This window comes from Ostrea edulis, chromosome 4, assembly GCF_947568905.1.
Source record: "Ostrea edulis chromosome 4, xbOstEdul1.1, whole genome shotgun sequence".
In the NCBI taxonomy this organism is placed as follows: Eukaryota; Metazoa; Mollusca; class Bivalvia; order Ostreida; family Ostreidae; genus Ostrea; species Ostrea edulis.
In genome coordinates this window covers 22,951,526-22,974,542 of record NC_079167.1, presented here as the reverse complement: position 1 = coordinate 22,974,542, position 23,017 = coordinate 22,951,526, and the positions used below count along the sequence as shown (strand labels likewise).

The 23,017-nt window shown below is 34.5% G+C and overlaps 1 protein-coding gene across 2 annotated transcripts in view; it reads right to left on the bottom strand.

The window, feature by feature from the left end:
* Positions 1-472: 472 nt before the first annotated feature.
* The window catches only part of LOC125670081 (uncharacterized), a 28,971-nt gene continuing 6,426 nt past the window's right edge, over positions 473-23,017 (bottom strand). The window contains exons 1-3 of one of the 2 annotated variants that reach the window (XR_007368108.2): positions 9,604-9,622; positions 8,273-8,383; positions 473-755 (exon numbers count right to left, since the gene is read on the bottom strand). Coding sequence is in view for 1 of the 2 variants with exons in the window: in XM_048905032.2 (XP_048760989.2) it covers positions 627-755; positions 8,273-8,383 (240 nt within the window). In the remaining variant the exon portion in view is untranslated. Of the gene's footprint in view, positions 756-8,272; positions 8,384-9,603; positions 9,623-23,017 lie in introns of those variants that run through there. The other variant, XM_048905032.2, reaches the window with a different exon arrangement.

Below are 23,017 nucleotides of genomic sequence, written 5' to 3'. Positions count from 1 at the left end.
GTATTGAAAATGCAATATATTTTAGAAAATCTTTACTTCTGGACGTCAAGCATGCAATCTGTTTGCATAATTACGTATACTGAGCACTCTGAATACTAAGAATTCATTTGCCCTTTTAGAATCGCATATTTCGTTGATGTGATAAAACTTGCACACCTGTGAAATAATTCTAAATTAGCAATTGTATAAAATTCATACCAATATACGAAAAGCACATAGATAAAGCAATGCCTTCCAAAGGCCAAACTATGTGCATATTCAGGTGGCCGTGAAAGCCCATGGTCCTCTAAGCAGTGTATATCTGCATAGTTTCATTGGCTCTAAATGTCTTATATTTAGTCCTTTAACACAATCTAAATTTAAATCAAAGTTTACTCGCATTTTCATCTGAATTCTGGATCAAAGGAAATTCCATTTAAAAAAGAATTATGTATCTCAGTCTTGATAATAATGAAAATGACAACTAAGAGAATTATTGTAACAATTTTTTTATCGAGTTCATCAAAACATACATGTAGACTGATTTTTTAAAAAGTCTTTTTCAGCAGGTCATTTTTTCTGCCGACACTACTTTTTCTTTGGTTGGAACCGTTCGTTGTTGGGATTCAGCTGGTTGCCGTGGTTATTTAAGTCTGTCCTAGTTCCGGTTCCGGAGTATTTGCTAGTGTGCCCTCCATATTTTGGATTGTTGGGGTTACACTGATCAGACTTGTTGTTGTTGGCTTGACTTTGTCCCCGTCCCGACATTGTGTTGTCTGTAGGAAAAGTAACACGATATATATTCAACACAGCCAAGCAGTTATTCCATATTCTTCAACAATCAGAAACATTAAATGACCCCATTCAGCCCACGGATATACTCCACAGCAGACGTCAACCACCAACTTTGAAGAAAATTCTCACTAAAACCATCAAACCCCGAAAAACCAGCAGTCTCCACGATGCGGTACTTGCCTATTTATACAAACCGGCCACTTCATAACTTTCAAAAACGGAATGAACTTCAATGTAAATTCAACTATGACGTGTAAATCTAAAAATCTACTTTGTTGTATGACGTGCCCTACATGTGGAGAAAACTATATAGGACAAACAGGAACCAAATTGGCTGACCGTGTTCGCGTACATAAACAACAGATCAGAGATCCTACAATAAGAAACACACCGTGTAGTGGACATTTTGATTCGTGCGGGGAAGTCAGTTTTTATATTTTCCCATTTTACAAAGTAAAAGAGGAAAATGAACAATTACGCAAAGCCAAGGAAAACTATTTCATAAAGCTGTTTCAGCAGAAACTAAACTGTTAATATTTTTACTTCATGTTACTTAACATGTACATTTTACATAGAATGTCTCCTTTAATGTACAGGAATTTAGAGGCGCTTAAAACTTATAGACTGAACTGTTTAAAATATGTCTGTATTTTTAAAAAGTGCCTAACATTAACATCGTATAATGTTTTGACGTCACAATCATGACTATGAGGTGCCGTTTTAATATTTTTGAGGTATTTTCGGATATAAAAAAAAATTCTTGATATCAAAATATCATTTTCTGATATCAAGAATTCGAATTCCTGATATCAAAAAATCAAATTCTTGATATCAGAAAATAAGGTTGATTTTTTTTATATAAAAAAATCGAATTCTTGTCTCAAGAAATCATTTTCTGATATCAAAAAAATCGAATTTTTGATATCAAAAAATTTAATTTTTGATATAAAAAAAGAACTTGGAATTTTTTATATCAAAAAATCAGATTTCTGATATCAAAAATTCAAATTCTTGATACCAATAACACATTTTGGAAAAATTGTTATCACAAAAAAAAATTCAGAAAGGGGGGTAGTTTTATCTATATATCAGGTGTCTGTGAAAAAATTGGGGGGGGGGGGGGGGCGGGGGGGGGGGGTGGATCCCCCTTTATTTTTCGTAGCATTTCCCCCCTAACATTAGTGATTAAATAATATAAAATAAGATCAATTGTGATCAATGTTCACCATTAAAACCATCCTTTTGTCTGTTATTTTTAATTCATCTTGGACTATTTGTCTTTCTATAAATTAAACGTAATTTTAGAAGAGCATGTTAGCCAGTCAAAATCGCGCACTTATTCTGCGCGGTATCAGTACAAAGCACTTCGTGGTATGAAACGAAAAATCGAGCCGTAGACCCATGTTTTGTTGCAGTTTTCGGGGGTATTAATAGGCAATAAATGCAGTCATGCCATACATGGTTTTTTAGTTGAATGATTGTACAAGAGAACGGTAGTAAGTACATTTACATAGTATATTCCCTGGAAGCTCAAAAGGCCGACATTCTCAGGGGGTGCCATTCTGTGTCATTTGAAGCTAGGTACCTTGTGTTAGTATTAGTATACAGAGGTCGTAAGTTATTTACAGAAACAAGTGCCTGTGCAAAGAGGCCCTATATGTGAACAAAAGTTCAGGTTCATGCGGGTAACCAGCTGAGTTTTTAGTAATATACTCAGAAATAAATAAAAATCCTTAACATGAAAAGTGTTGGGAGCAAATGTATACTCCAACTATACATGCTATAAGTTATCAACATGTCCACATTTCTATGTATATCATACTGTTAATATACAATACAGAAATTGCTCCCCGCACTTTTCAAATGCATAAATATATCTAGATTATATTTCAGAAAAATTCATATTGTTTTTTATAGCAAATGAACCTGAACTTTGCCACTGTTTCTGTTGTATGAGATTATTTATGTACATGAGGGAATTTTTAAACGCATCAGTCATTCAGATTAGGGGCGATTTCAAGGTCACAATATGATATGAATATCGCCTTCGTGGATACTATGTATTAAAAATGGAGAATGATTTGATATCATAAAGGAATTATATATATAATCATTTGGCAAGAAATGTTTTCACGTATACAGCTTATCACTTGATAACAATAGTAAATAACGACAAAATATTATAATTCCAATGTTATTTATTACAAGTGTTTTGATTGGACAAAAATAAAGCTGAACAAGAGTTTATACATCAATAAATCCGAAAACTCGATGTATTCATACACGCCTGAAAACAAATAACATAGTGCGGGGAAACTATTCAAATCTTTGCAATTGTTAATGAAGTGAATGAATTGGAATTATAAGAATCAAACATTCTTTTTGAAGAATTTATCGATGTGTAAACTCCGGCCATTTTACTCACAAACTTAACATGAAAGTGCTTCGCACTTTTATTCAGTTTGTGAGTAAAATGTCCGGAGTTTACACATCGATAAATTCTTCAAAAAGAATGTTTAATCCTATAATGACGCTTTCCCCGCGATACATCTATCAGAACATGTACGATGCACCAGACGTACTTTTTCATTTTGACGTCATGTGGTGCGAAGTGCACAGAGGTACATTTATAACTGCACTGTGATTTGCGTTTGAATGAACAGGTGAAGGAAACAAACTGATAAATCATCCTATAGATTCTATAAAGAATACAAGAGAAGGGCAAATATTGACCCCGGACCTTAATGGTCACCTGAGTCTAAGATAATCTGCAAAGCTAAATATAATATAGCTTAGATTTTTAGCTTAGATATGCAACCAGGAAAATGACTATCGATTGCATAGCCTTTAGAGGTGGCTACCGATATAGCCTGAGCTCCTCTTGTTAAATTACAAATTTGAAATAACAATTTATTGATTTGCTATCACAAATTGATGATTTACAATAACAAACTGATAATTTGAAATATGAAATAACAAATCATTAATTCGTTATATCAATTTGTTTTAACGAATTCATAAATTTGGTGTAAGAAATTAATGATTTGAAATCAGTATTCCTTACTTTGAAATAACAAATTATCAATTTGTTTCAACAGATTGACAATTTGAAATAAAAATTTATTAATTTGAAAGAACAAATTAATAATTTGTTAAAACAGATTAATAATTTGTTATAACAAATTTGTAATTTGACAATTGATAATCTGTTATAACAATTTAGGAATTTAAAATCACAAATTAGTAACTTGTTATAACAGATTGATACGGGTGCGTCTTTTTACCACAAGGAACCACAAGGATACCACAAGGAACCACAAGGATACATCATTGACATCCCATTCAATCTTAATGAATCTAGATATGGCTTATATGCATTTTTAGGTCATCTGAGTCACTCAGGTGACCTATTTCTATCTGTTTTGTCCAGCGTTGTGTCTTAAGTTTGTGTCATAATTTTTTTAACTTTCTCAACTTTTTCTCCAGAACTGCTTAATCAGTTTCAAACAATTTTGGTTTTGAATTACCCATATTATCATCTATTGGTGAAGTGACACAAAAATTGTGAATTTCAGGATCTCTGTCTCCTGGGGTCTGAGGGGTGGGACTTCAAAAGAAATTGAAGTAAACTTTGAAAATCTTTTCCCATACTCCTGGAAATCAAACAGTAAAGATGTTGGCTTGACTGTAAAGAGCATAGAGCTTTCCATCGAAGTTATGAAATTTATGGCCTAAGGATCAGGGTTTCTGGAGTTAGGGACTGGGACTCTATTGACCATATAGTGAAAGTGCATAAATTCTTTAAAAACCTGCTCTCCTTCATTAAATTTAGCAGATGAACAAAGTGCATGATTATGATGAGCAAGGGTGCTTCTTCCAAAATTGTGATATTCATGGTCCAAACCCCTTGGGTCAGGGGTTCTGAAGTTAGGGTGGGGCTCCATTAATATATTGAAAATGCATTAATTCTTTAAAAGTATTCTCTGCTCCTTGGTATTTAGCCGACAAACTTAGTGTTATATTATGATGAGCAAAGGAGCCTCTTTCTAAATTGTGAAGTTCGTGGCCCCTGGGTCAGGAGTTCCAAAGAAGGATGGGGCTCTATTAATTCTATATTTAAAATGCATTAATTCAATCTTTTAGAATCTTCTTCTCTCTAGTCGGTTTTTGACAAACGAACTAAATGCACAGTCAAGTATAATAAGCAAAGGTGTTTCATCTTAAAATTAAAAATTCATGGTGCCTGGGTCTGAAATAAGCCAGGGCTTTATTGTTCGTATTTGGTGAAAATGCATCAATTCTTTGAAACCTCCCTACTTCTTGAAATTTAGCAAACAAACAAACTAGGTTCATAGTTGTTGAAATTTTACTCTGCCTTAAGAGTTTTACCTCTTTGTCATTCATTATGATGATCAATCAATGTGATAATGTTAATGATAGATAAATTAGATTGAAGAATTATACTGGGTTGTTGCTGATTATAACTGCATTAAGTACTTTGTTGCTCCCTGATCATCTTCCTCTTGTTTTTGTTTTTTTAGCAATATATCTTCATCAATCACTTTATTTTGTTTCATTATATAATTATTAGATTGGCCCTTCCGTGGCTTCTTTATATGCAATGACTATTGCAGAATTCTGATTAGCTAATAATGGTTATTCTAATGGCTGCAACTATTCACTGAAATACTCCGAAATGCAGAGTTATTCATTATACCTCTACTGACTTTTTCCTATGTAAAATTAAATTGTTAGATGTGAATAAATCCCCAGAAATTGCAGTGAATGGACTTATCCTCATTTCGCATGTTCGTCAAGTGAGCTTATATACCTGCTTCTGTCTAATGTCTGTTTATGTATAATCCTCTAGATTTTCAACAGAATGAATTATCTCTATATTCAGTTATGAATATAAATATATGTTAATGAAATGCAAAAATTTGAATGGGTATAATGAAACAGTTAAAAAGTATATCATTGAGGGAGTTAGAAAATTTCCAGTTCCCCTCAACCAGACTATTTCCCTTACCTCAGGAAGTATTCGAGGTAGCCTTCCTGCTAGTGGGGAGTAGGGGCTATATTAAGCCAGTCCCCCCCCCCCCCCCCCTAAACAAAAAACAAAAAACATAGTGGTGCTCCCCTCTTATGTGTTTGATTTGGATTTAATTGATATCGTAGATACATTACATTTTCATCATTTCCTGAAATTGAAGGTTAAGTTTGTCTAACATAAAAGTATCAAGGAACTCTCAGAAAAATTGTGTTACAAACTGATAGTTTGCATAGAAAGTCACATCTTTGTTCGATAAATATAATCTTAGCCAATTATTTATTACATTAATTCATATCCCAGATGTAAAATACGAAAAAAACTTTATCAATTTAAAAAGCAGTTTCCAGATAAGTGCTATTTAAATAAACTATTGTACCTCTTACTACCCCACTAGTACTGTTACAAAAAGTTCAAATTATTCATGATAGATTTGCTATTAATTTATTTAACATAATGATTTCAGAATGCTGTCATCATTTGTTTTGCAAATTAGGTTACAGTGCTACATTTGCTATATTGTATCCAAATATCGGACCAAATTATTATGTTAGGGATTAAAAATTAATATCTTTCATCAAAAGTTGACAAATAGAAAATATCTCTTTATTATTAGGTATGAAATGACATTTTTAAATGGTCATTGGCACACCTTCACTGAATCTGGGCAATAAGTACCTTTACAATTTAAAAAGGGTAAATGGGGGGAGGGGCACTAGCCCTTAAGCAAACAGTTTAATTTAAAGCTTTTTTCTTCGGTTAAAATGTAAGTCTGAATGTAGGAAATAACTCATAATAGTTAATTTCTTATAGTCCATTGAATGATAGAAATAATTCTAATCTAATATGCTATAATTTGGATCTATGTATTGGCTTCTATATGTATTGACAAGATATGGGAAATGGAGGAAATTCGGGTTAAAATTATGATCATAGCAATGTGGTGTTAGGAATGAATTAATCATGCAACACTTCTAAATTGGTTAAATTAAAGGAATCTGTGGATGCTTAGATCATTTGAAACCTCCACTAATCTTTTGAACTTAATTTATAATACATATGGTCCTGAATCCAGAAGTTTTTCACTTACAGGATCCCCCATTTCACTGTTAAATGAACAATATGGTCCAGTGACTCTCACATACACTGCATGAAGATACTTTACATACACTGCAGTATCAATAGGATACTTTGGTGTGTCATTAGGTCACATTAGGATGTCATTTGGGGTGTTAATAGGGTTCCTTGTGGTACCATGTGGTGTTAATGGAGTTACTTGGGGTGTCAATAAGGTTGTAAGGGGTGCCTTGGGTGTCATTAGGGTTCCATGGGGTATCTTAAGGTGACACTGGTGTCCCTTGAGGTACCCTGTGGTATCCTTGTGGTACCTTGTGGTTCCTTGTGGTAAAAAGACGTGCCGGATTGATACTTTGTTTTAAAAAATTGAACAGGATGATTGAAAAACATGTCTAAGATCAAATCAACTATGTGACCGGTCAACTGGGGATGTTTACTCTTCAGACACCTAATCCCACCTCAGGTATGTCTAGGGTTAGGGTTAGGCTTACTCTCCAGACACCTAATCCCACCTCAGGTATGTCTAGGGGTCCATGTTTGCCTTGTTGTCAATTCATTATCTTTATTCAAAAGGATTTATGAAATAATTGACCACTGTTCATTTATCTCAAGAATTTCAAAGACATCAATTTTTTTCTCTCACAGAAATCGTCCGCGATTTAAAAAAAATGTGATTAGAAAATTAGAGTTCGAAAAATGGATATTTTTTGTCAGGTTTTATTATTGATATTTAAAGATAATTTATTGCACCTTGAATCTCATTCGAGAACTTCATAATACGTCATAGTTGCTGTACCATTTCCGAAAGCAGACTTTCATAAATAACGTAATATGAGGAGAGAAAAAAATCTTACTACATGTATATATGTAGCAATCACTTTCATGGAAAAGTTTTAAAATATATTTTGATTAAATATGAATTTGAATTTAAAGTAGGTCAGCAGCCAACTACTAAGTAAAGTTCAAAATGGAGGCAATTATTTCAGATAAATATGACGGTTTGGTACATGTACAAACCTTGAAATTCAAGACGTCATATCTTATTACAAATAATTTTTTAACAGTAAATATTTATGATGACCAGTAGCAAGGCTTCTGCAGAATAATCAGGGCAGTTTCCTTAGACATATACATTTTACAAGATGTTATTTTCCTTTTCGACTTTTTTTTTAAATTCGTGTATTAGATGGCTTACTATATATTGTCTGTTTAGATCGACATGCGTTTAATCTTTTTAAAAAAAATTATAAGAAAAGAAAACTTGCATGATAATTTTTACTCCTTTTTTATGCAACGAGTTGAAAAATCGTTCACCATGACAACTCTACTAAATTGCAAAATTAGATTGAATTATAAGTAATTTAAAACTACCTTGTGCTTGATTCTGTGCAGCGATGTATCAATCTGGATTATATGATCCTCCGAATAGTTTTGAGTAGAGAGACAAACTGTTTCTATTGGTTGGAATTCTGGGTCATTTTTCTTGGAAGGAAAACAGAAAGTTTATTGCATTAAATGTTTTCAGAAATTTATATCCTTCAACTTGCACCAAGTCATTTTAAACTTTTTAATGGACGATATTTCGACTAGGTACCATTGGTGTGTTTAATAGATATGTCGACAATATCATGCCTACGGAATAAATGTCACTGAACACAGAACCGAAATTTTAGGTTTTGTTTATAATTAAGCATTAATTGATTATTTATACACTTATTGTTTTTATAACACGAACAGGACTGCAAACAAATGGAATGTGTTATTAGCACAATGAATACCATATATATATATGGGTCAATAAAGGCTATATTTACAAATTTTCGGCTTACTCCATATATATTCTAAAGGTCTACTCTATACCGGTTTTAACTGGTTCGATAACTATTGACTTTTTATAATCATGCTATTTATTCCATTTATAAAAGCAAAAAACATTCATTCAGATTTACGGAATAAATGCTATATTTAAGTATGTAGAATTAATGCGAATTCGCTCTGCGGAGCGAATAACATGATGGTGCCAAGATGCGTAGAATTATGCATTTTATACTAGTAACTGGTAGATCTATTGTTTTTCCTAACACTGGCATTTATTTTGCAGAGCATATACATGTTCCTGAAGAATTCTGGGAATTGCGAAATCCTATTGAACTGTGCTCGTCTTGATTCACAGAAATAAGTATTTTCCAATAACCATACAGCCGTTTATACACTATTATAGGCCTACGTATGTGTGTCTGTCTGTCTTTGTATGTCTCTCTCTCTCTCTCTCTCTCTGTGTGTGTGTGTGTGTGTGTGTGTGTGTGTGTGTGTGTGTGTGTGTGTGTGAAGGGGTCAAACTGTCTCTCATAAAAAAGATAATCCTCTTTCCACGAAAATATTTCGTCGTCCAACAAGATTTATTAAACCCATACAATTAAAGATAGAATACTAGGGTGGTCCCCCCCCCCCCCCCCCCCAAGTTTAGACTTTTCTCGATTTTCTATTGGTTATATTGGTTTTCCCACATCATTTAAAGTTGAAAATAGTGACACGTCAGAAAACATCAGTGTACTATTTATAAGTTTTGTTATGACATTTTAAAATTATTTTTTAATGAACTTATTTATAGCGAAAGACCTACTTTTATTACCTTGAAGAACGCTACATGTAAATGCGTATATTCAGGAACGTGGATTTTACAACAACAAAAATCAACAAACCTGAGAAGATCGATGTTATTTCCCGTGGGCTGTAATTGTTTTTAACCCAAATTAAAGAGCAGTAAAATTAGTTGATATAGTTATAATGAAATCAAAAGAATTTTTACTGCTTCATTGTACTATATTTTGTATTTTCTTATAATCCGTTTTTTCCCCGTTTTTTAAATAATTTTTTTTATGGTCTGCCTTCAGTGTTTTATGGGCAAGAAGTTGTTTATGTAATCACAATCTGAAATAAAATAATCTAAATTAAGAACACTTGATTGTCAAAAAAGCAATTGAAAGCATGAGTTGATATTGTGACATTGGTCTAGTTTGGTTGTAATAAGTATAGATATGAAATTCCTAGATAGTAAGGGGCTTGTAAATGTTCGCTGCTTTTATAGGCACTCGCTATGTACAAGCAAATTTTTGTAAATTCTTTTGAAGAGTTCCAATTTTCATAGTTTGTAACAATATTCGGTCAAAAATATTGTATTCCATGACAACAAAAAGTGACAAGAAACGGGAGGGGGGGGGGAGGTGAATAGTAGTTAATTATGAAAATGAATATTCATTAAGGTGTGTCGTTGTTGGTCACGTTATGAAATCCAATATAAATAAATAGAGATTGATGATATCTTACACAACTTATAGTTTACGTGTGTGACTGGTGTCGAGTGATACCTAGTATCTAAAATGTGCATTTATTATATGAAACTGACAATATACAGTGTGTAACTTGATGTGAAGCAGAGTATAAAAATATCTGCACCAGTTAAGTTCAGTTTATTCACTCGAACCTTGAATAAGTTATAACACAGTAAAATACTTTGCTCTTAAATTCATTCCTTATAATTCAATGCAAGGTGAAGACAACGAACAGTGATCAATCTCATAACTCCTACAAGCAATACAAAATAGATAGTTGGACAAACACGGACCCCTTGACACACCAGAGGTGGGATCAGGTGCCTAGGAGGAGTAAGCATCCCCTGTTGACCGGTCACACCCGCCGTGAGCCCCATATCCTGATCAGGTAAACGGAGTTATCCGCAGTCAAAATCAGTGTGCCAAGAACTGCTTAACAATCGGTATGAAACACGTCAGACAGCATTTGACCCAATGCGAGGTTGTATTGACGAACTAGATCGTTATAACGACCATAGATTTTGCAAAATGCTGACTTCAATCGAGACTGTTGAGATCCCTGTACCATCAACTTGTTTGTCAGTAGCTTACCTCGATTTAAAAACTGACTATACCCAGAACAAGCTCTTGCATATCGAATCAGTTGAGATATATAAACACCATATGCAGGTGATAATGGAATATTGCTACATAAATGTGGGAAGTTGACGATGGAGAAGCTGAAATCCTTCCGTTTGTCATACAGTTGAGTTGTCAGTTTGCCGTTAATGTCTACTTTCAATAAAAATCTAAGTATGGAGCAGAAGTGGACGACTCTGTGGTGTCCTTTATTTCGAGCTCACATGGATATATCAAATCTATCACTTGACGAATATGCTTTTATATCTAAAGAATTAATTTCAAACAAGTGTTGATGACGCGACGTCTTAATGCTGTATGAAAATGATTTATTGTCCTTATGTCTGTCTGCCTCCTCCCCATCTAATTAAAATTAGACCTTTCATCTCGCTCTTTGTGTACAGAAACAAAGAGCGAGATGAAAGGTCTAATTTTAATTAGATTGGCCTCCCCCCTAAAAAGAACAACTCCTCCATGGAGATAAATAGGTCATTTATTAAAATTATGAGTGACGAAAACGAACAGAATAACATATACATGTACTACAATATTGTCTGTTGCATTAAAGGGAAAGGCAACCCAAAAGATTTTCACATGATAAATGATACTATCCTATTAGGATTAATCATATGATAAAGATTTGTCATACAATTTTGTTGATATATGCCTAGATAAGATTCAGTACTAATTTGAAAACGTCAAAAATTGAAATTCCCGCGATCTATAGAGGCTACCATGATGTGTGACTCTTTTGTATTCAAGACCACAAAAATCAAAACGTCTGTTCCGGTTTTGATGAGATTCTAAGATCATCCACAGGTGCTTGGGTTCAGGGACCCCCCCCCCCCCCCCCCCTACGAATAAGCTACATGAGTTGATTTAATTATTTTTTTTCTTGAAAATATTTCTAATACATGTCAACAACGTCTTGCATACCCATAAAGTCCAAAATAATTCAAAATAAGCCCTTTGAAAAAAAATACCCTCACTGGTTATTATAACAGAACTTATAATAACCAGTGAGGGTATTATTTTTTAAAAGGGCTTATTTTGAATTACATGTATTTTGGACTTTATGGGTATGCAAGGCGATGACATGCATTAGAAATATTTCCAACAAAAAGATTAATTAAATCAACTCATGTAGCTTATTCGGTCCTGAACCCAAGCACCTGTGAGATCATCAAAGTTGTGCAAATGGTAGATTTTACGAATAAATAGGTTGATGCATTCCTGACAAGCAGTTAATTACACTAATGCGTAGGGGATTCGAAATTCCCGACTCAACCAAGTCATTTGAAAAGAAAAGACTACGTAAACTGTGGATCCGTCATTTGCGTAATGACAAGCTGAGGTTCAAGACATATGTATGAAGAACGTTTACCGTCTGCATTGTCTTCGACTCGACCGAACGTCTTCTTTTCTCAATTTCTTTTTGCGAAAGAACGAGCTCAAATCTATACGGCTCCAAACTTAACTGTTCGTGACTTGTCATGTTTACAGTGCTGCTGATGAAATAAACTGGAATAGACGGTGTGACGTCATAAATTAAACTTCAAAGGCCACTCTCTTAGCGGCGGGTAATTTAAAATACATGATAGATTAATATTGATTTAATTGTTAATCAAGGATTTTTGTTGTTAAAGACTGTCAATTACGATATCAGCAAGTAATACTTTATTCATAAAGGCAAATATATGGTTAGGGTTGCCTTTCCCTTTAAAACCATATGAAATGCAAATAAAAAGTATGCTACCCGGCTTACTGTCCATATAATAAAATGTGCATAACAGCATGTCATACATTAACGACACAATACTACATGTATATACGACATGTAAACATTTGTGCTTTCCCCCCAAAACTAATTGGGTCTAGTTCATTGAAGAGACTAGAAAATAAATAAAGACTCCATCCGATAAGATATGTTGTGGGGCGTTATGTACATCGCCGCCGTAACAAGATAGACATATTTGTCCTGTAGTTTGTAGGATAGCTTATAATGGACTGTTGGCAAATTAATGTGTACCAATCAACATACCTCCATACCAATCAGCATATAAATCAATCAATCAAATATTAATGTACCAATCAACATATAAATGTACAAATCAACATCGAGATACACCAATCAACATACAATCAACATCGAGATACACCAATCAACATACAATCAACATAAATCAACATATAAATGAACCAATCAACATATAAATGAACCAATCAACATATTAATGGAGCAATCAACATGGTAATGCACCAATCAACATATTAATGGAGCAATCAACATGGTAATGCACAAATCAACATATAAATGAACCAATCAACATGGTAATGAACCAATCAACATATTAATGGAGCAATCAACATATAAATGTACCAGTTTGTTTTGTTTTATAAAGTAGTGATGCTATTACTACCCTATGGCTGTGCAATTTGGGGGTACGAAAATGTGGATGTTATAGAAAGAGTACATTTAAATTTTCTGAAATATATTTTATGTATGAAAAGTATCCATCAAATGGTTGTATGATGCGCACAGTGCAGTGTGTTGTAGTGTTTGTGCTTGTCGCTCTCGCTTTCAGCCCTGCCATTGACTAGCGACAGTGGGAGCAGATTATGTCAGCCTCCCATGTCAATTACAGCCTCTCGTACAGCAAGACCTATTTGGCCAGATATGGACTCCTCCTCGAGGTGACGGATGGTAAACTGGGTACCTCACGGCCCCAGGCTGAACCACAGGGTCTCAGAGGTGACTAGGCCCCCAGATGTACGACATGCATGGCCCACCGGTGTGTGAATATGCCCTAGTTTCTGCAAACCTAGTCCCCAGCTATGGGTAAATAGTCGGCTATATGAGGACCGGTAACCTTGGATTGGTAACCCATCTACACTGGTAAAATTGCAACATATGTTTAACATATGTTAAACATATGATTAACATATGTTTTCAAACATATGTTAATCATATAAAAGGAGCACTTAAAGGTCAACGTATGTTTTCAAACATATGATTAACATATGTTAAACATATGAATAACATATGTTTGTATTATTTTATGATAAACATATAATTTGTTCATATGATATTCACATGTTTTTCTTATTATTGTAACATCAAGTTTATATTAAACATATGTTTAACATATATCAGACATATGTTTAACATATATCAAACATATGTTTAACATATATCAAACATATGTTTAACATATGCTTAATATATGTTCAACATATGTTTAACATATATTAAACATATGTTTAACATGTATTAAACATATAATTAAGATGTTTAGGATATGTTAAACAAATGTTCAACATCTTTTGAAACACGATAATCTTGAAGGGACACACAGCATAATATGTTTTCGAATTTTTGTTTAGCATATTTGTTGATAATATAAAGTAGATAAATGTTAGTATTACTCCGTGATAAATAAATTTGTATTTTGTTTACATAATTTTCCTGTTGTTGATATACATGCCATCAACGTTTACGTTTACCATCTTTTGGTCATACATGTGATTTCGAAGTACCTCTCCAGAAAAAAAGGAAACAATTCATGTCGGAAGGAATCAGCATTTATTTATTTCTCTGAGTACATAGTTATTATTCGGTTTGCGCTGCACCTGAAATGAAAGGAGGAACAATCAATACTTATTTTAGACACATACAGCTGTACATTTATTCGTGATAATATTATGTTAATATTAAGCATGCAAAAATATCACATAAAATATAAATACATTCGTGTGTGTATACCTGCACAAAATACCAGACAATTTACATATACATGTAAAATCAATTCATTGAAATTCAATTCATTGCAATACCTACTGAAATATTTTTTTACTAAATAGAAAGGAAAGGTAGTACTTGGTGAACATAAAAATTAAATTACCAGCATTATTGTCGGATGCTCTTTTTTCTGGCAGTAACTGTTGTAGGGACAATTATATTGTGAGTAACTTTAATCCACATCCCGTAGTAGTGGCTGCTTGATTGCAATGCCCTATGACATGTATCAACTTTCTTGCTGTCTACTTATTTCTGAAAGAAGAAACTAAAATACTTGTTTACATACATTAATACCTGCATCCACTTATGGGGCTTCCCCCAATCAAATATGAAATATTCTAGATACATTTACACCACATCATTCTATTTTGATTCTCACAATGTTTGACCTTGATATTTAATAATGATTTTCATTTCACTACAACATTTCTTAAACCAATCCTGGGCCCATAAAGCATTTAAATTAAGTAAGAAACATGACATTTTTTTTCTTCAAAAGACGGGAAAAAGCCTACAGACTAGGTCTTGGGGGGGGGGGGGGGGGTCCTGGACGTTGGACACAAATATGCATTTTGTGTGGTTGCATTGATTAATGTCATTAACATTGCACCATTTCAAATATAGTATGTCTATATATACATATTTTGTTTATCTAATGTAGTAAGTGTAAAATTAAGGGTGTTGTTTGGGGAGGGGGGGGGGTTCTAAAATATGTCTAATATCTTGATCTAGTAATTGTTCCTGTGGACTTTTTTCAACAATAAATGAGAATTTTATATGAACTGAACTTACACATTGTTGAGAATCTTCCACGACTTTTGTCCTGAGGTTCTAGTGATGTTTCGGGTAAGCAGCTGTATCTTCACGGCCACAAGCAGCTTCCCCGTTAGTTGTTGCGATTATTGATTGCTCTAAATATCAATATAAAGAATATACTTGTAAATACTAAATTAGCTATGCCCAATATGCAAATGTTTAGGCTGAATATAGAAACTTTCCTGATATTAACAAAACGTTTACAAAAATTACATCGTCGTTTGTGGTTACTCTTCTCTCCTTATTTTGTCCTGATATGTATGCCTACACTGCTTATAACCTGATTTTATATACAAAAAGCGTACTTTTGAATGTAAGCCTATACTTGGCATTCATTTCATTTTTCTACTTACTGTTGGAAAGCCCTTCTCATCGATTGTCTGCCAATACACACACGTGCTCTGAATCTTCTTAGTTACATCGATGCTTTAATTGCACGGATTTTATAAACAGCGAGTGTCAAGCGTGTAAATTACGTCGACGGATATAATGACAAAGCTGTTTTGCAAGATTGTCTCCGCGAGCGAGAAACGTAATTCAAAATAATTTTACGTCATATTTGGTATATTTGTTACAGATTAGGGCCACGTCATACCATAGAACCTACGACTATAAAGTCCAAAGAGTCTCTATACTATAAAACCGGTTTGCTCAGACTGTGTCAAAACCTTGTGATTTATTTATAAAGGTGACGAGATTTTTAAACTCTGTTCTGTGACATTTTTAGTCTTAGTTGCAAGTTCTTTTGTAAAACAGGGTCTAGGCCCAATGCAGCGATTTTGAGGTGGGGGGGGGGGTATTCCAACAAGCAAAACTCTGTATAAAACATATACCCCAACCCCCTTTTTGATCATACTTTAATCATATGTTCAAAATTTCATATGTTTATCATATGTTAAACAGATGTTTAACATATGAATATCCAAACATATGTTAAACATATGTTGCAATTTTACCTGTGTACGAGAGAAAACTCTACACAAATCCGGGCAGATATCGACTCGTGAGCCCTGAAAAGCAATATATCTATAGGAAGGAAACCTAGACGAAAAACCCTGGTCCTCCTAGGTGGGGGTTGGGCATGAGGCTAATAACATCATCTCATAAAAACAGCCTTATTACAGAAATCAATACAAGAAATCAAAACACAAAAGGAATCCTTGAGGAAACAAGTTGTTTAGGTCTAAACAACAGTATGAATGTTCAAGGAGAAAGCCCACAGAGGGAGTCCTTATGCAGGAATTGTAGCCTCATGGATCCTCCCCAAAAAACCATCAAGCGTGGCACGTGGAACGTAAGGACCATGTACCAAGTATCAAAAACAGCCCAGAGCATCAAAGAAATGGAAAGATATCAAGTTTCTATCATGGGAGTTAGTGAATGTAGATGGACTGGACCAGGAAAGACTGTCTCAAACGGCCATACCATCATTTATTCAGGAAGATCAGACAATCAACATATGGAAGGAGTTGCAATTATCATGAATAAAAAAGTTCGAGAAGCTTGATAGAGTGGGAGCCTGTAAACGGAAGACTTGTAAGAGCTCGCTTCAATTCCGTCTATGCAAAGATCACGGTAATCCAGTGTTATGCTCCAACAAATGATGCAGAAGACGACATCAAAGATGCTTATTATGAAGCTCTTTTAGCACAGATTAACAAAACACCTCAGCATGATGTATTACTAGTTATAGGAGACCAAAATGCAAAAGTAGGCAGCGACAACAGCCAACATGAAAGATCTATGGGTAAAGAAGAATTTGGCAAAATGAATGAGAATGGAGAAAGACTGGAAAATATGTGCTCATCAAATGGGCTTGTAATAGGTGGAACTTTATTCAAACATAGAGATATCCACAAGATAACGTGGTACTCACCAAACAACCGTGACAAAAATCAGGTCGACCATGTAATTATAAATGGAAAATGGAGAAAATCACTCCTCGATACAAGATCCTACAGAGGAGCATATGTAAATAGCGATCACTGTCTTGTAATTGCCAGACTGAGACTCAAACTTAAGGAAACATCAGATGCAAACAAAACTAGCAGAAAGATCATGGATATTAAACATCTTAATGATTATGAGGTACAAAAGATATTCTGCATAGAGTTGAGGAATATATACAGAGCATTAGAAAATCTTGAACCAGATGAAGATCAATCTTTGGAAAGTAGTTGGAAGAACATCAAACAAGTCTACCAGCAGACTGCAGAAAAAACAATTGGATACCGAAAAAAGAGCGACAAGAAATGGCTGTCTTAACACACTTGGAACACTATTGAAGAAAGAGCAAAACTGAAAGAGAAAGCCCTAAACACAAAGTCACCAAGACTCAGAGAAAACTTACAGAAGGCTTACAGCGAGAAAGACAACGAAGTTAGAAAATCAGCAAGAAAAGATAAACGCACCTACATTGATAAGTTGGCAGACGAAGCAGAGAAAGCAGCTTCTAAAGGTGACCTAAACACCGTATTTAAAATAACTAAAGAACTATGTGGAAAGTCCACCCAAATTCAACCTGTGAAAAGTACTAATGGCAAAGTGATAACAACAGAGAGAGAACAATCAGAACGATGGCTCCGACATTTTAAAGATGTTCTTAATAGATCAGAACCAACTACAGTATTTGAGGGAATATAACAACAAAATGACCTTAATATAAACACTAGACCACCTTCAAAAGAAGAAATAGCCAAAGTCATCAAATCAATGAAATATGGTAAAGCTTCAAGCATAGATGGAATTCAAGCTGAACTACTTAAAGCTGATATTACAACATCCACAGACATAATTTACAAACTTTTCAATACCATCTGGATAAGAAATGAGATCCCAAAAGACTGGTCAAAAGGCTTAATTGTAAAGCTTGCCAAAAAGGGAGACTTGGGAAATTGTGACAACTCGAGAGGCATCACCTTGCTCTAATTCCCAAGCAAAGTTTTCTGCAAAGTACTCCTCAATAGGATAGATGAAGAACTGGATATTATCCAACGACAAGAGCAAGCAGGGTTTAGAAAAGGGAAAGGTTGCATAGATCAAATTTTTGCACTGAGAAACATTATTGAGCAGTCAGTTGAATGTAAAACACCTCTCTATATAAATTTCATTGACTTTAAAAAGGCCTTTGATAGTATCCATCGGGACACTCTTTGGAAAATAGTAAGAGCTTATGGTGTGCCAGAAAAGATAGTGACCCTCATGGATTTTTTTTACAAAAAATGTGAATGTGCAGTTCTACTCAACAACAAAGAAACTGACTGGTTTGCCGTGAACTCAGGAGTAAGACAGGGTTGTATTATCTCGCCTATATTATTCCTTATTGCCATCGATTGGGTCATGAAGAAAACAACAGGTGACTCAGAAAGGGGGATTACATGGTCCATTTTCTCCACCTTAGAGGACCTTGATTTTGCTGATGACATTGCCTTACTGTCATCTCAGCATGGTCATATGCAAAGACACAAAAACTCAGCCATTTTGCAAGCCAAGTAGTACTTCAACTGAACGCAAATAAAACTGAAGAAATGAGATTTAATGTGACATTTTCAAGTAGACTGAAAGTCAATGGTAACGAGATCAAGCAAGTAGACGCTGACCTAGGATCAGTGGTAAGCATCGAAGATTCTACACAAAAGGACATCAAAAACAGACTATCAAAAGCAAGAACAGCCTTCAACAAGTTACGACCTATCTGGAAATCAAATCAATATAGCAGGAAAACTAAAGTTAAATTATACAACAGCAATGTAAAGTCAGTACTAATGTATGGAAGTGAATACTGGAGAGTGAACAAAACAGAAATGAGATCATTATCAAGTTTCCACCACAACTGCCTGAGACAAATATGCAGAATATTTTGGCCAAATACCATCTCAAATACAAACCTCATGAAATTGACAGATTCCTCCTGCATTATCAAAGAGATACGACAAAAACGACTCCGATGGCTTGGACACGTCTTGAAAATGGACGGAACAACAATGCAAAAAGGGGCTCTACGTTGGACACCACCAGGCAAAAGACCAAGGGGAAGACCAAAAACAACCTGGCAAAAGACGGTCTAAAATGAGCCAAAGAGTCTTAACTTAACTTGGGGAGAAGCAGAGGCAAAAGCAAAAAACAGAGCTGAGTTGCGAAGTCTTGTATTGACCCTATGCTCCGACTGGAGCGAAGAGGATAGGTAGGTATGAAAAGTAGTTCGCCAGCATTTATGGTCTATGGTGAATCAGGTCGATTTCCTCTGTCTGACACTAAATATACAAGGATTATCTCGTATTGAGCAAAAATGCTGTGTGTGTATGTATATATATATATATATATATATATATATATATATAATTCAATAAAAAAAGCAGGAAAATATACAGTTCCAAAATATATTTAAATCACTAGCGCTTTCTGGATTTTAACATCCATCCTCAGGTGAATACAAATTAATAATGAATACAAAGTTGTTTATCTTAGAGACGTCTATTGTGACGTCATGACGTCATGATAGTCTTTGCGAGGAGGGAATAGATACATGACGTCATAATACAAAAGTTCGGGAAAGGTGACTTGGAAAAACTTCAAAAACTACAGAATGACTCTGAAATTATCCTCAAAGAGGCAGACAAAGGAGGAGCAATAGTCTGTATGGATAAAGCATTTTACAAATCCCTCGTGCTTCAACATATAGAGGATAAGAACTTTTATGTAAAACTACCAGAAAATCCCGATAAAAATATTTTGAGGAATTTAAAACAGATGTGCCAAAAACACGGACACTTGTTAAAAGAAAAAGAATTTGACTATTTAACAAACCTTGAAATGAAAACTAGTAATTTCTATGGGCTACCGTAAATACACAAAAGCAACCACATCAAGACCGCTATTGAAGAACAAAATCAAACATACATAACTACTAGTGAACCTATGGATCTAAAACTACGACCAATTGTGGCTGGAGCTGCATGTCCAACACAGAGACTCAGTAATTTTATAGATATTTATGTTCCCCAAACAAAGTTTGGGAACATATTGTTTTTACTCTGTTTCTTATTATTATTATTATTATTATTATTCTTTTTCTCCGGTACTTTTTTGTCCGGTAGTGTTCTCAGGAACTACAAAAGGGATCGATATGAAACTTTCCAGGATGATAGTATAGCGTTTGTAGATGTGCATAGTGATAGTCATTTTGTTTGCACATGCATGCACGCGCGCGCACGTGCATTGCAATTTTGGTACAAAAAATGGAAAATCAGAATATTGAAGGAAGCGATATAAAACCTAAATAGGATGATAGTATATCATTTGTACATATGAAAAATAATAGTTATTTTGCCAGCACGCGCACGCATGCGCGTGCACGCGCATTACAAAATTTGTACGCTAACTTTGGAATCAGTCTAACTTTTTTGTTGTTCATTGAAATGGCTTGAAATTCATATCATAGGTAGATATTGAGACCCTTAACTGATTTACATGGTCAAAATTACCAATTTGCACGCGCATGCACGTGTTTTTCATTTTGATTGGATAATGCTAAAACGTTTGTAACTATCTTATTTATGAAGTGAATGAGATGATATTCACAGCATATGTAGACAATATGTGTATCTATATGTTGGTGTAACAAAAAATGCCCACGCGCATGCGCGTGCAACGTTTTTTAAATGTTCCATTTTTAAAGGACGATAACGTTTTTGTTTTTCATCAAATTCTATTCATATTAGGGGTTTAGATGTATCTTGGTACTCCTTACAAATTGCTGTGGTTAGAATTACTGCTCAGCACGTGCATGCACGTGTGCTGATTTCTGATTGGACGATTTTAAAATCGCTATAACTTCCTTATATTTGGTGGAAACGTTATGAAATTCATACTGTGGGTATATGATACAAATGCCTGTTGAACGACATCAACAAAAAATCGGAATCATACACGCGTGCGCGTGTATGCACGTGCAACGCTTTCTTTCATTTCTTGGTACTGAAATGACCATATTGAACGTACTACATGTAATTAAAGGCTAAAATAAAATGATTTTTTCCTATAGATTCACAAGGACACCACTTTTTAATTGGGGGAGGTTTGGGGAACATCTGTAACGGTCCCCGTTACAATTAGAACTAGTTTGTTAAAGGATCTATGCCAAAAAGTTCCTAGCTACATTCGGGATAGTATGGATTTTCTTAACAAACTCCCAGAAATTGTAGACCAGAATACCTAACTTCTAACGTTTGATGTAACGAGTTTATATACAAATATCCCACATGACTTTGGAATAGAGGCTATAACTTTTTGGATAGAAAAACACCCGGAACTTATCCCAAGAATTTTCTCAATGGAATTTATTATAGATTCCATAAAATTCATTTTGGAAAACAACACATTTCATTTTGATGGCGAATTCTACAAACAAATCAAAGGAACAGCTATGGGAACTAAAATGGCCCCTGCATACAGCATTTTAGTAATGGGATATTTCGAAGAATTGTTATATCGAAAAGTCGATGAGGAAATGAGTCAAGAGCATGGACAAAATCTGAGGAATTCATGGAAAAGATATCTAGATGACTCTTTTATATTTTGGGAAAAATCCAAAAAAGACCTGATCAAGTTTCACAATTTGTTGAATACGCTCAATCCAAATATCCAGTTTACCATGGAATACAGTGATACTTCGATTCCCTTTTTGGACATCAAGGTGATAAAACATGAAGCCAACATCCTAACTGATATATTTTACAAAAAGACGGACACACACCAATATTTGAATTTCAAATCATGTCATCCTACACACACTAAAAGGAATATCCCGTACAATTTGGCCAGAAGGATTTGCACTATTGTTAAAGATGAAAATACTAAAGACCAAAGACTGGCAGAATTGAAAATATTTCTTACTGCGCAGAATTATCCGGAAACACTCATTCTTTCAGACATAAATGAAGCAAAGAAAACTCCGCAGCATACACTTAGAACAACAAGAGAAAAAGAACACGATCCTTTCCTAATACCATTTATGACAACTTACAACCCAAAACATATAAATATCTTTCAGGAAGCTAAGAAGAATTTTACAGTTATCGAGCGTGATTTAGAACTTCAAAAAATTATTCCCAAATCCGACCTACTTCACAGCCAAAGACAACCATCCAACTTGAAAAAATTATTAACAAAAGCCAAATTCAATTCAACGCCTGAAAAATACGCAGTTTCTACATGTGGTGACTCAAGGTGTGGTACATGTCCCTTCCTAAAAACAGGACCTTCTATTACTTTTAAATGCGGAAAATATTTTACTGTAAATGATAACATGTCATGCAAGTCGAAAAACTTACTATACTGCATTATTTGCAACGGGTGTGGCGAGGAATATATTGGACAAACCGGAACACAACTAACAGCGAGGATGCGTGTCCATCGCCAACAAATTAACGATCCCAGTACAAGAAATACCCCATGCAGCGAACACTTTGACACCTGTGCTAGAGGCAACTACAGCGTATTTCCATTTTATAAACTTAAAACAGAATCAACGTCCATGGACTTGCTAAAGAA